Genomic DNA, 15,175 nt, shown 5'->3' on the forward strand with positions numbered 1-15,175 from the left:
TGAGCACCGATATGTACCGTTCCGCTACAATGTGAAAGGAAAAAATATCCTGTCTCATTCTCTGGAAGTCACCTGTTTTATTTATTTATCAAACTGTAACGGTAAAAATACAATAAAGATTTTTTTCTTTTTAAAATGATTTAACTTGTCAGCTTGGCATAAGACAATTAACGGTCTCTCTAACTGTTTGAAAGCACCGTCGTTATTTTACGTCTCTATCGTATTTCATCATCGAAATTATAATGAATAGCTTTTCCGGTTTGATGGAAACAAACGGGGGAAATGCAATCGTTTTGGCTGCAGTGTTAAACATTTTCTACCTTTTGCTCTAGGTTTTCACGGTTATATTTTTTAAAACACTTGTTACGTGTGTCCTTGAAGCGTTCACGCCCCTCAACCAATCAGAAATCAAAAAAGGGAAACCGTCAAATCCGGTCCAATCACATTTGTCCCAGTTGACATCACTTCCTGGTACAGTCCCATGCTTGTTTTGTGCCTACAAGAGGTCTGCACGTTTTTCTTCATTAACGTGAGTAATTTTTTTCCCCAAAATTATTTGTGTCAGTATTCAAGTCAGGATTAGGATAGGTTTAAGATAAGATAACTTATTTATGTTGGTAGCTATCAAAAATGCTAATATATCCTATCTTTGCCTTCTTAAAAACCTTAAACACATGAGTGATATCGAGTGGATCACTTCATGCATCCATACCTCATAGACACATTAGGGGCTCTTCATGTGAATAAAGTGACGTTCACACAGTTATCTGTGTAGTTAGGTTCATATTATCATCCTCCTCGGTTTCTGTGTTTATTTGTCTGCAATAAAGGACATACATCTGCTAAATTGTTTATTTGTAACACCAGGGGTGGAAAGTGACTAAGTACATTTACTCAAGTTACTGTTATTGAGTAGATTTTTTGGGTACATTTACTTCTACTTAAGTAAGTTTTGACCATAGTAACTGTACTTTTACTTGAGCACAATACACTGTACAACTCCTTAGTAGCGACTCAGTACTTAAAGGAAACTTTAAATGTGATACTTTTTACTTTTCCTTTTGTAAATGTATACACCAGTACTTTTACTCAAGTAAACCTTTAGCAAACTTCAACTTGAGTCAATAGTCGTACACTTTTCCAACTCTGAGTAGCATGTTTATTGTTCTGTTTGTAGGATTAACTCATGGCCAAAGACAAATCTTTGAAACCAGAAATGCTTCCAACCAAAAGGAGGAGTCGAGATGACTTTCATGAGAAAAGGATGGAGGACTCTACAGTCAAAAATAAAAAGAAGAAAATCGAAATAGAGGTGTGTATCACATCCCTAGTATCCCTCTGTTAGTTTAAAAAAACCCAGTCATGTTTCCCAGAAACTAACAAATGCTTATTTACTGCAGGAAGTTCCAGTACAGATTCCTGATGTGACAGGAACAACAGATGTTAAAAAACAGAAAAAGAAAAGAAAAAAGAAACAAACAGCAAAGGAAGCAGAGGTAAGAGTGAAGCTATCTAGATTTTTCACGAGTACAGGATATCTTATTTACAACAGCCTAAGTTATGTTAATTAAGCATGTTGGGTCTCTCTGTAAAGATAGATTAAACTAGATCTCTTCAGCTCTTTGTCTACGCAAGCACAGTCAAAACTCAAAACTATGAAAGGAAAACACAACATAAAACAAAACCATTTAAAACATACCATCAAAACAAGAATAAAAGCTCCTCAGATGCTAGCACATAAGGTTGCATCCCTCTTTTGATGCCTAATAATGGTCAGTGGTGGCCACCTTTATTTTGGTTAACAATTAAGGGAAATGTTACATAGTTTTAGCAGGTATTCTGTCCCCCCCATTTTCCTGACATTTCTGTACAAACAACTCAACCTAGTGAAGGCATAAAAATCTGCACCTGCGATAAATATATTATAGCTGCTTCTCTGCAACTTTTTGTCAAATTGGTTCTAGTATTGACAGATTCAGGGATTTAAATCTGCCCCCTTTCCACCTTTTAACATAGTCCTCTGTAATTTAACTAAACATCAGTCAACATGTGATATGGATCCAGCTCCTGATGAAGTCTTTGACCTTTTATAAAACAGCCTTAAACAGTCTTTCTCAAAATAGTCTCTTTTGGTTTATGTCTCTTTGAATGTAAATCACACTTACCTGGCATTTGCAGACATAAGTGCAGCTTTGTGCCTCGATGACTGTGGGTGGAGATCCAAAGGTGGAAATAACAGGTGTGGGACATTCATTCTTTGACTGACTGATTGATTGATTCATTGTGGTGCTACAAGGAGCACAGATTCTGAACGGTCAATCAGATTTGTGTTTTCCAGACATAGGCAGACAATGAACAAAGGCCACTGTTGGCTGTTTTCAAAATTGTGAGTTAGTAGAAATGCTGGATACCTAAATACAGTGCTGTGAATACGAAATGTGTTGTAACACTGTAACATGTTTATGTTTGACTGCTGGTATGATGTTCTATTTATGAAATGCTGTGTTAGTTTTATGCCGGATGTAACGGGACACACATCTTCTAAAAAGTGTAGCCTAACTTTTGTCTCGTCAGTCTACAGAACATTTTTCTATAGGTCTTGGGGATCATCAAGATGTTTTTTGTTTTTTGGTTTGTTTGTTTTTTTTTGCATATGTGAGACAACCCTTTGTATTCTGTTTGGTCAGCAGTGGTTTTGACCTTGGGACTCTCTTGTGGATGTCATTTTGCCCAGTGTCTTTCTCATTATTGAATCATGAACACTGACCTTAACTGAGTCAAGTTAGACCTGCAGGTCTTGATAATGTTCTGGGTTCTTTTGTGACCTCCGTCGATGCACTCTTGGAGTAATTTTGGTTGGCCAGTCTCTCCTGGGAAGGTTCACCACTGTTCCAAGTTTTCTCCATTTGTGGATAATGGCTCTCACTGGGGTTGCGAAGCCTTGGAAATGGCTTTGTGACCCTTTCCAGCCTGAACATGTCAATGACTTTGTTTCTCATCTGTTCTTGAATTACTTCAGGGCGCAGCATGATGTTGATGCTTTTGAAGATATTCTAACCTTTTTCACTTTGTCAGGCCTGTTTCAGTGATTTCTTGATTCAACAGGTCTGGCAGTAATCAGGCCTGGTTTTTGGAAAGTGAAATTGAACTCAGCTTTACAAAAAATGTGGTTAATCACTGTGGCATATAATTTATTTGTTTTTAACCCCTGTCACAAAGTAGGTGACAGACGAGGTGATTAACAAAATGGTTTTTTTTTTCTTATTTTTCCCATGCAAATTATTGTTGGTAACACATTTCATATCTTAAATAATAACAGGTGATATTCCATTTTCAGAAACACACATATACAGGAGCAGAAAAGCAAAGAGATTAATCATCCAACAAATTAAACAGAATAGAGGTCAGAGGTCAAATCCTGGGTTAGATTATGTATAGACCCGAGTTAGCGAACAGTGGCTGGCTTTAGCTTCATTAGCTTTAGCTAAAGCTAACATACAGTGTGTTTCAAATAACACACTTCTGTTAGTATAGTGTATTTCAGTAAACTTGAATGCAGTACAGAGCATTTAAGCAAAGTGGGTTAGTATTCTTTCCATTCGTACACTGCCATTTTGCACTAAAAGGAAGGATTGGTTTAATAGCCTCTGTTATCTTCTTTTACTTCTTTTTAACAGCAAGATATGAAAGACATTTAATGATAGACAGAATTTGATAACCATTATAACTCACTTTTAGATTCATGTAACTTGTATTTATGTTAACATTTCCTGTTAACAAAAATAAAAATACTTTACCCTAAATGCCTTTTCCTTGACTGAAATCAACTGCTGCTGCTAATTCATGTTAGCTAGCCAGCAAATGGTAATATTAGTTAGCGCACTAGCATACTGATAGCATAAAATATGCTACATGACTTACGTGGTGCTCTTCGAGGGTGCAAACTGTTTACGGTTCCACACCGAATTTTTGGATGTTTTAAGGGTCCAAGTAGTACACTGCATTTAATTATATGGTACTTCTCAGTGTAACACCCTATGCACACTTAAGTATTTAGTACAGAAGTATGCTATTTGGGACACACTGATAGCCCTGCTAACTATGTAGTTAGCGTTACTACTTAAGCCAAACTATCTGTGTTAGCTGTAGCAGCATGAGCTTCATAGATATGATCAAAGAGGCAGTGATGCTTTATGATGGGATAGATATCTATGCATTAGATGTAACAATCTTGGCATAATCTAACATGGCAACCACAGCTTTGTAGCCTTTGCTACATTACTTATGTAATTACATTACTTATGTAGCGTTATGTTAGCTTTAGCCTTAGCTACATTAACTGTGTTAGAATGTTTCATGGAGGACAAACTTTTTTTCTGCGAGCAGACTGTTTGGTGGCTTTATCAAACATTTTATAATCAGGTTTTGCCATTCTGGTTTTTGAATGTCAAGGTTTGGTATCCTAACCCTTACCATAATCCTTACCATAACCCTAACCAGAATGATTACAATTTCATTTTGAAAGTTTTAGCTCGTAATTACAGTCTGACAGAGGTGTCATGTCACAGTAGTGGTCTGCAAGAGACTGAGAGTCTGAGATCTGCAGTCAGCAGTCTTGAATTCGACACAATCAGAGTTTCTCATAGGTGCTGAAGTGAAAAAAATATTAGAGTATTCAGACTTAAAGTCCCTGTTTTTATTTTCAAATAATATTTTATTTGCATAATAATGATAACAAATAATATATATGTAGAAACAAAATGTGTAGAAAAACTCGTTAACAGCGCCTGGTACTCAGGTTTTAACACAACAATATAGTGAGAATGTTATCGCGTAGAAATATTTCTAGGGAGTCCAGGGATTTTTTGCAGAGAAAAGTACAGGCAAAAATTTAGAAGGGCACATGAAGTTTGTCTCATTTCTTCTTTCAGGCTTCCTCTAACACCAGATTGATTTGTATTTTTTTCTTCTGTTTTGACCTGTTTGACACTTATGATGAATGATTGTGCTGTAATGCATCTATGATTTTACCCATTAACATTTGGAGAGAAGAGAAGTTGACTTACTGTTGCCACAAGGATTTTACACAGTGAGTGAGTGTAACAGCTCTGACATTTTACATGACACCACACCTTACCAAGCACAGCTTTTGTTTAACTTTCCCACTGGTCTCTGGTTTTCTGCCACTCAGTGATAAAATGATGTAATATGATCTGTGCATGTGTTATTCCTAGAACTGGTGCCAAACAATTTCCTCAAATTAATGGGACAGGCAGTGTCGTTAGAGTTGCCTGTTTGGTTTTTCTAACACATTTAAAAATCCTGCAGTGAACAGTATTGGCGCTTTTGGCTTTTTGTATTTTCCCTGACTAAATGTTTCCTATGTGGCATTTGGAGGATTGCAGAGCTTTTTCCAGGCAAATAGTCTAAATAGGCTTTTGTGCAGTCATGGTAATGCAGACAGGGCCTGTTTTAAAGAGAGGAGGTGTGTCTAAGAGCTTGTTGTAGACATATAAAATTAAGACATGCTAAGGCATGAGTCCTTTCTTAAGTGTCTTATTTAAAGCTGTGGATTAAAAAAAACTTTTCAGACTCATTGTATCTAAAGTAACAAAAAGGAGTGTGCCAACATGCTGAAAATATTTGAGGAGACAGCCAAAATAACTTGTATTCAAATTCAAACTCAAAGCAAGTTGTAAAAAATATGGAGGCTCTAAAAAAAAAAGATGAATAGATATAAAAATTTACAGTGCTACTTAAGAGTAACAGAAAGAGGAAAATAATATACAGTTCGAGCCAGAAAAATCAGTGACATTACATCTCAAAGAGTACAGTTCTTCTTTTCCTGTACATCAGATTGTTTAGTTCCCTATGACTCGATGTCCTGCAGGGTGCCAGTGATCTCGATATGAGGAGCAATGATGTTCCTGTTGGGCTGTGTCCGCCCCGGGTTCCTGCAGCAGTCCCTCAGCTGCCTGAATACTCCATGCAGACTGTCCCTGCATGGCCTATGCATGAGTAGCATAAGCAGCAGGCTGGCGCTGCTCCCTGTGAACAGCACAAACTCAGCCACGCTCAGAAACGCCTGCTCACGAAAGCTCAGCCCTTCCCTCTGTAGATGTGCTGCTCTCAGCAGGGCCACACTGTAGAAGAGCTGGCAGAAAAACACAACCAAGGTGACCGTCAGGAACATGGGACCTTCTTCAGCGCCAGAGAGGAAACGGCCTTTTGATTTCCACTGCCGCACACAGCCGCTGATCAGGAGTCCCATCTGGAGGATGTAGGGAATCAGTAAGATGAGGCACATCCGTGTAGCTGCATATGAAACTCCAGAATGAGCTGGATCCATAAAGCAAGTGCTGTTATTCTGCAGACCCTCGCTTGGACCACGAAGCCCAGCCAGCAGCACAGAAACAAGCAGAGACGTCAGGGTCACCAGAGCCACACAGACAACAGGCTTCCTCAGCAGAGCGTGTGATGGTGGATCCAGAGTGAGGACGTAAGCCATGAGAACCAACACCAACAGGCCGCACAGAGAGGTCACATTGATGACAAAAGACAGAACAGCACAGCCTAAACCTGTAGTCACCAGGTAGGCAGGTCTGTGGGTGACAGTGTGGAGAGAGAGGAGCAGGAGCAGCAGCTGAGAGCCACAGAAGGCCCAGAGGAGGCAGTCAAGCCAGGCCAGACGTCTCTGAGCCCTGTAGGTCTGAACAAAGCTGTAGAGCAGGAAGCAGCCGGCAATGAAGCCCAAAAATGCAAAGAAACTGTAGACATAGTTTGCTGTGGAGGTGATGTCGTTGGCTGCAATCAGGTCCAAACTGGAGTTCGAAGAGGTGTTGGAAAATGAAGGTGTGGCACTGCTCGGGAACAAGACCAGGCTTTGATTTGACTGGAAATGAGAGGAGAAAACATGAAATGTAAAGAGACACATGAAATTTAAAGGGAAACACAGAGAATTAAAAAGAGAAAACACACCTAATGTAAAGAGAAAACACACAATACGGAAGAAATGCACTTAAATTGTGTCACATGCTTAAGCGAGATACTTTTAATTTTTGTTGCAGCCTGATGCTATGGTCGAGAAAAAGCATTTTAATTCTCATTAGTCTACACTCTGTACCCCGTTATGAAAAAATACAAACAAAATTTTAGGAATTTTTGAAAATTTATTTAAAAAATAAACAAAATATCACATTGACATAACTATTCATACCCTTTGCAAGAACTTGAAATTTAGCTCAGGTTCCTCCCATTTTTGTCGATCTTTGCTGAAATGTTTCTACACCTTGATTAGAGTCCACCTGTGGTTAATTAAGTTGATTGGACATGGTTTGAAAAGGGTCACACACCTCTCTATAGAAGGCCTCGCTGCTGACAATGCATACGGAATTGTTGCAAGGCACAGATCTGGGAAGGTTACAAAAATTCTGTTGCACTAGAAGTTCCCAAGAGCACAGTGGCCTCCATAATTCTCAAATGGAAAAAGTTGTGCACAACCAGGACTCTTCCAAGAGCTGGTCTGGCCAAGAACCTGATAGTCATTCTCACTGAGCTCCAGAGATCCTTTAGGGAGATGGGAGTTCCAGAAGGAGAACAATTACCTCAGCCCTCCACTGATCTGGGCTTTATGGCAGAGTGGCTAGACAGAAGCCTTTTAGTGCAAAACACATGAAAGCCCTCTTGGCTTTCACATGGAGTTTGTTGCAATCTCAAGAAGGCAATGTGATATTCAAGTTTTTTTACTTTTAATACATTTGCAGAATTTCTAAAATTCTTTTTTCACTCTGTCCAGATGGGGTACTGAATGTAGATTAATGAAAATAAAAGTAATATTTTTATGACTATAGCATTTGGCTGCAATATAACGAAATTGACAAAAGTGCAGGGGATCTGAATACTTTCTGAATGCACTGCCAATAAAAGAGAAAACACACTAACTGTAAAGAGAAAACAGAGAATTAAAGGAGGAAACACACTCAATGAAAAGAGAAAACACCCACTGATGTAATCATGCCTGTTTCTGAATCGCCCTACCCACTTATCAAGCATTTTCTCCAATCAGGGGTTACATAGAAATCCACTCAACTGTCAGTTAAGTTTGGTCAGACATTTTTTATTGATTCCTGCTTCAAAGATACACTGTAACATGCTACAAAAATTAACATATTTTTCCTCATAAATTAAACTCATTAATCAGCTTTTTGATATTGATTTTATACAAAGTTTGAAATAGCTAAGATAGTTAGTCATATAATACGATTTCCACAGAGCTCCCACTCTTACAACATGCAGCACATTTCCTTCCTATATATGCTAACATATAAATTAGAACTTCACCTGATACTTTTGTATATCCTAACTGAAAGTATTTTTCATTAACAGGAAATCAATGAAAAAAATGTAAATTTTTGAAAAACAAACAAATGAATTCCATATAAGCACACAAAAGCTTCTGATATTTTCACAGAATCTTGACTTTGTTCACGCATATTCCAGTTCTGCAAGTTTCAAGCCATTTTCATCCATCCTCTCTTTCAGCACACAAACACAGATGAAGTATATCACACAGCAAAAGAAAAGGGTGGAAAAAATATAGATGTCTTAAATAGAATAATTAGTGCTGATTAAATTGATTCATAAGGTTTCTGACATGTCTACAGCCACAAGTTGACCAGTCTTCGTCTCCCACTCTTTGGGGAACTGCCTGCTCAGTGAGCACACATGTTTCCACTTACCATTTTTCTGCTTCCGTCGCCCGCTCGTCTTCTGTTTTGAATCCAGCAGCCCCGATCGACTCAAACCTCCGAAACTGAGCTCGTGCATGGAGACTGCTGTTTTCTGTGAAGGAATTTTATGTTTCTGTGGGCTTTACCTCGCCAGAGCATACTTTCAGAGTGACTTCGTGGCCATGTGATCAAAATCTTTTCCTCCCCTTCCTTCTGTTTTTTTTTGGGGGGTGTTTTTTTTCATCACCCTGCAGACGGAGGTCCGTTAAATCAGAGAGCATACTGAGCTGCTTGTTTGACATCCTGAGAGTTAAACACAGACGTTAAACTCTGTGTGTTTTTTTGCATAGTGACAGACTGAAAGTAACATTGATGCCTATTTATAAACCACAACTGCAAACAGCACTGTCAGAGAAAGGACGGATTCTTTCTAAATAGTTGTTTTATTAACCTTTTAACCTCTGCCACAGGAAGTATCAGACAAGGTGTGGCCATTTTTTAGAATTTCAATATCATGAATTTCACTTTCTCAATGAAAAGATTTTTTTTTTTTTTTTTGTCAGAGATCAAGACTTACACATGCACAAGAGGGGATAAGCCAAAAAATCACCCTTTTTTCTTAGCTGCAGTTCTGCAAATAAATGGGCTAATAGAAACTACATGTCAGAAAGTTTCTGCTGCGAAACTAAAACTGAGCTTTTGTTTCATTTGAAAATTCCCCTGTTCCTCTTCTTTGCATACTTCTTTAACAAACAACCACACAATTGTTCATTTTTAAAATCTGCAAGCTCCCTTCATAAGCATTAGAGCTTCATATGCAATGCTGAGGGGAAGTTGTGCACCACAGAAAACTTCAGCCCACACTATAAATGCATTAGATGCTGACCTCATATGTTTGTAGGTACAGGAAACGTCCCTCTGAGCTGCAGATGAACAGAAAGTTAGCTTGTGTTTGAGTTCCACTGGCATTTTGCTGTACTGCAGAACAACATAATGTCACATTTATTTTACAGTCGGTACAAAAAAAGCTCTTTGTATTGTGGCAAATTAGAAAGATAAGCTCTGCAACCCAGAAACTAAGATAAAATGAAAAAGGGTGTGTATATACACAAAAAGTGGAGTGATTGTTCTAAAATTTGTCTGATCACGCTTTCCCAGTTGGTGTGAGTTATTTTGGGATATCTGATGAATGTTTCACACCAACAAAAATGATAAGAGTCTGTGAAGGAAGTCCTGTGTCAGTAGATAACTCCCAAGAGCCTTTTGATTTGCTCTGACAGATTTCAGATCCACCCATTGCACCAAAGGAGGCACATGAGGTGGAGGTAGAGGAAGACCTGAGCCCAGAGGAGAAAAGGGTCCTGGAGAGGAAGATGAAGAAGATCTTGAAAAAGGAGGAGAAGCAGAGAATGAAAGCTGAGGGAGTGACACCAGAGAAAACCAAGCCATCTGGACCCACTGCACCTCAGCAGGCCCTAGACTATCTCACATGGTAAGATACAGTACATGTTTAATTACTCCAGGACATCAAAACCATCATGGAGACACATAAAGATGTGTATTGACAAAAGTATTCAGCCACATGACCATTACACAACCAGGGACTGTTATGGCATTATATACATGCACTCTAATATGGAGTTGGTCCCCCTTTTGCAGCTGTAACAGCTTCCATTCTTCTTTCAGGCTTTACGTAAGATTTTACAGTGTTTTTGTGGCCATTTGTTCAGTAGAGGATTTATGAGGTTAGGCACTGATGTTTGACGAGAAGGCCCAGCTTGCACTCTCTGTGCCAGTTTATCCCAAAGGTGCATGTTGGGGCTCAAACCCTAAAAAACAGCCTAATGCTATTATCCCTCCTCCATTCAACTTTACAGTTGGCACAGTGCAGTCAGGCAGGTAACGTTCTCCCAACATCTGACTTGCCCATCTGACTGCTAAACAGAGAAGTGTGATCCATCACTCCACAAACACCTTATCACTGCTCCACAGTCCAGTGTCAGTGTGATTTCCACCACTCCATCCGGTGCTTGGTGATGTGAGGCTTGCATGCAGCTGCTCAGCCATGGAAACTAGGGATGCACGATATTATCGGCCAGATATTGTAATCGGCAGACAGCAAAATTTCTGCTGATATTTGAAACTGATATTTTGGCTGTGAATATCAGCATATATCAACGGCAAATTTTTGACATTTGTACTGATACATTTTTAAAGTTTTAGGCAGGAACAACAGACCTACAACAAGTCTTTTCTTTGTTCATTCTAGGGCTGAGCGATATGGCCTAAAATTGATATCCCAATATATTTTTGCTTTATCCCGATACACGGTATATATCGCAATATTTTGAAATGGCCTTTCAGCAGCTGAATTTAATTCAGCCCCAAATGACACTAGTTTGGTGATAAAAATAGACTGTTCTATTGGATATTTAATAAAATTGTTTGCAGAAAGTAAAAATCAATATAAAGTCAAATTTAGCAGTTTTATTTTGAAAAGGACTTTATTCAATCTTTTACTAATAAATTTAAAATACATAAATCATGAAATACTCTGTCTTTTACAGTGTATGGAAAGTACTGAAATGTTTTCTGTGTTATGTTTACTATTACTGATTATAAAATGAGTATTTTCCTCATTTAGGGGGAGAGCAAACCTACACAGAACTCACCAATCATGCATGCAGCCAGAGGCCAAAACCCTGCAGTCTAGTCCTCCATTCAGGATCACAGCTGTGATTATATTAGTCTGTTATCTGTGCTGATGAACGCTGTTCCACTTTCTGACAAGTTCATAACATGAGAGTGTCTTTAGACCTTATTCAAGAAACTGTCCTGTGTGATCATCGTGGAAAAAGCTTGTCTGGAGGCAGGAACATTTTAACTTCTTGTTGTTGGTGTTTTGAACTGTAAGGCTGAGATACAGTCATGGACGAAAGTATTGGCACCCCTGGAATTTTTCCAGAAAATACACCATTTCTCCCAGGAGACGTGCTGCTGGGAACAGAAGCAATGCAGCTCTTGGAATTACAGGTAGAGAAGCACACAAAGCTACCACAGTGGGATATTTTCTGATATTTTACAGCAGTAATGCTCAGAAGCAACACATCAACTTGTCACAAAGTTGCAGGCTGTTTGTACTGAAGTGGCGCTGCTGAGTGTCTCTGCTCTGCCCTCCCTCACCGCATCAACTCCCGCGGTCAGTTTAATTTACCTGTCGGCAAATAGGCTGCGTAGTATCATCTCGTTTTATAATCTCCTTAAAGTGTTCACGTTAGTGTTAGCTTCTCTTACAGTCACACAGAAAGGAGAGGTGATAAAAGGCGATGTCAGCTGGTCATTAAGTCCCGACGACCGAACTTTTTTCCTCTCACCTCCGTAAATAAACGCTGCATGCTGCCTGCTTTATGCTCGTAAATGACACAGCGCGGGCTGGATCAAGTAATCCTGTCAATAGTTACCTTTACAAACGAATGGAAATCGATGACCTTTGTAAGCTGTATGAGTTTAAAGAGTTACCGCGCTGGGATCACGGAGATCAAAGGCAGGTGCGCGCTGATCGTTTCTCAATTAATTATATTATATAGTAAGACGTGATGAGCCGAAAAGATATATTAATGCTTCCAAAGGCTTGTTACGTTCATTTTAGGATCATTTAGAGTACCAAGCAGGTGCAGTGAGGAGCCTGGATGGATTGAATTAGTCCTCAAAGACGTAACTTTTTATAATGAATGACATTTTTTCCCTGAACGACCAATCGATTAATTGGTGCCTGGGTGCGATTTTGGTCGACCAAGTTTTTCTTTGGTTGACTACAGCCCTAAAAGAGACATAAAAAATCCAGACAGGAGTTTGCAAAATGTACCTGAGCAAGCCTCAATCCCTCTGGGAGAACATTTTGTGGACAGATGAGACTAAGGTAGAGCTTTCTGGAAAAGCACGTCATTCTGCTGTTTACAGAAAATGGAATGAGGCCTACAAAGAAAAGAACACAGTACCTACAGTCAAACATGGTGGAGGTTCAAGGATGTTTTGGGGTTATTTTGCTGCCTCTGGCACTGGGTGCCTTGACTGTGCGCAAGGAATCATAAAATCTGGAGATTATCAAAAAATTTTGGGCCACAATGTAAGGCCTAGTGTCAGAAAGCTGGGTCTGCGTCAGAGGTCATGGGTGCTCCAGCAGGACAATGACCCCAAACATACCTCAAAAAGCACCAAGAAATGGTTTGAGACAAAGCACTGGAGAGTACTGAAGTGGCCAGCAATGAGTCTGGATCTAAATACCATTTAACACCTATGACGAGATCTTAAACCTGCTGGTGCAGGTTGAAGCAGGTTGAAGTACCCTTCAAATCTGAGAGACCTGGAGCAGTTTGCAAAAGAAGAGTGGTCCAAAAATCCAGTTGAGAGGTGTAAGAAGCTTGTTGATGGTAATAGGAAGTGATTGGTTTCAGTTAATTTTTTCCAAGGGTGTGCAACCAAATATTAAGTAGAGGGTGCCAATAATTTTGTCCAGCCCATTTTTTGAGTTTTGTGTAAAATTATGTCAATTTTGGCTTTTTTCTTTGGATTTTTTTGTGTTGCTCCAATGCACATAAAGGCAATAAGCACATGTATACCAAAAACATTTGTAATTGCAACAATTTCTGGGAGAAATTGTGTATTTTCTGGAAAAATTCCAGGGGTGCCAATATTTTAATCCATGACTGTATAGTGTACACTGCAAGACAATCATATAACGGCATTTAACTAAAGAATGTCCTTTCAGAGGTCAAGTGCAGGATTCCCTGTATTTATTCACTGCAATTTGATTTCAGTTTTACCGCATATGTGTCATCCCTACATTACTTTTCAGCATTGTATGATGTTAAAAAGAACCAAGTAACAATATTCATCACCAGGAGGCCAATGACTGTATCACAGATCAGGCCAGTATCTATTACATGAAAAATAAACTCTTATTTATTTATTTTATTTTTTTTGCCACATTACACAACAGTGCAGTACAGTTTATGTTTTAAACAGGGTTGCCATTTTGTTAACTGGTGTTTCACCAGAGACCACATTACTTTCTTTTTCTGCAGCTGGGCTGAAAACCGCACAGAATGGAAGTTCCAAAAGACCAGACAGACGTGGTTACTGCAGCACATGTTTGACCCTGAAAAGGTAAAGTTAACCTGCTGCATATATCTCAGCTCAGCTGAGGTTCAGATGGAAGAAGTGCCTTTATCTGTTTAAGTTACACTTGAGCTTGAGCACAATGCCAGTGCTTTAGAACTTCAATTTGCTATACATTTATTACAAATTACTAAAAGTTATTCGCATAATGAAATATTGGAGTTAGTTTTACTTTTTGTGATCATTAAAATATCAAAGGTTATTTAGAGAATTTAACGCTTTAACAACCTTAGCAAATATGTTTCTAGATTCCAGATGAGAAGTTTTCCTTGCTGCTACAGTACCTTGAGGGGCTGCGTGGAGGAGCCAGAGACACCACAGTGCAGAAAGCCTTGGCTCTTATAGAAGAGTCGGGACAAGCACCAGAAGACACAGACGTCCAGCAGAGGGCGCACCGAGCCAGAGAAGTTATTCAGCTGCTCACTTAAGCACATTACTGCCACAGAAAAGACCTTTAAATCCTGCAGAAAAAGACTGAAACATGCTCACGAGTGGACTAATATCTCCCTCGGATATTGTTTTGAATGTAGTGTTTCTTATTGGTGTTTTGAGTAATGGAGGAGTTTGATGTAATTACAAGCCATGCTCATATTTTTATATGAATACATCTAGATTTCTTTATCTTCTCTGTGTCTTCTTATAATGTGTGCATTTTTTTTCCCTGGTTGTAATCCTTTTCTTTAAAATAAGAGAAATAACAAAGTTTTCTTTGACAGCAACTTAATTTCCAAAACTTGTACACAATATAAAATTTCCAAACTCCAGTTCATGGACCAAGGAGGAGAAATGAAAACCTCTGAAGATGACACATAAAGCTTGAGAGTCTCCTGGAGTTAGAAGTCTCAGGAATGCTTCAACTCCAGACATGTTTGTGCTTGTCAAACCCCATAACCTGAGCAGCCACTGATGGGCATAACCTTCTCTTGCACTCAAGGCATAAACATGAAGAAATTTTATTTAAAAAAAGAAAACTAAACAGCTTTTAGAGTACTGCGGACTCACTCTTTCACTTGCACTTTCTATGGTTAGGTTATAAGCTTATGTTAACTTTTTATACTCTTCATATACGCAAGTTCTGTTGTGTCTGTAACAGATATACAGAAGTATAACTCTTCAGCCCTGCATATGGATAGACGTTTGCACTCAAAGTTACATTACAACTTAAAAATTACACCTATTTAAGGAAGGAAACCGTCTACTTGTGGTCAAAGGCTGGTGACACATCTTCCTGTATTTGTGTAATTTAATCATAGAGGTATATTTTCAAG

At 38.9% G+C, this 15,175-nt stretch overlaps 2 protein-coding genes across 2 annotated transcripts; one reads left to right on the forward strand and one right to left on the reverse strand.

The window, feature by feature from the left end:
* The first annotated feature begins 476 nt into the window (after nucleotides 1–476).
* LOC121528464 (uncharacterized protein C7orf50) lies at nucleotides 477–14,528 on the forward strand. The gene is made up of 6 exons (XM_041815940.1): nucleotides 477–529; nucleotides 1,178–1,312; nucleotides 1,401–1,496; nucleotides 10,010–10,221; nucleotides 13,814–13,895; nucleotides 14,156–14,528. The coding sequence occupies exons 2-6, from the start codon at nucleotides 1,187–1,189 to the stop codon at nucleotides 14,333–14,335; spliced, it is 696 nt and encodes a 231-aa protein (XP_041671874.1). The 5' UTR covers nucleotides 477–529; nucleotides 1,178–1,186; the 3' UTR covers nucleotides 14,336–14,528.
* Nucleotides 4,682–8,983, reverse strand: LOC121528463. Its single transcript, XM_041815939.1, has 2 exons — nucleotides 8,739–8,983; nucleotides 4,682–6,892 (listed from the first exon to the last, which is right to left on the reverse strand). Exons 1-2 carry the CDS (start codon nucleotides 8,739–8,741, stop codon nucleotides 5,870–5,872), a joined length of 1,026 nt encoding a protein of 341 aa, XP_041671873.1. The 5' UTR covers nucleotides 8,742–8,983; the 3' UTR covers nucleotides 4,682–5,869.
* Nucleotides 14,529–15,175: the final 647 nt, after the last annotated feature.

Source organism: Cheilinus undulatus, linkage group 20 (genome assembly GCF_018320785.1).
Source record: "Cheilinus undulatus linkage group 20, ASM1832078v1, whole genome shotgun sequence".
Taxonomy (NCBI): Eukaryota; Metazoa; Chordata; class Actinopteri; order Labriformes; family Labridae; genus Cheilinus; species Cheilinus undulatus.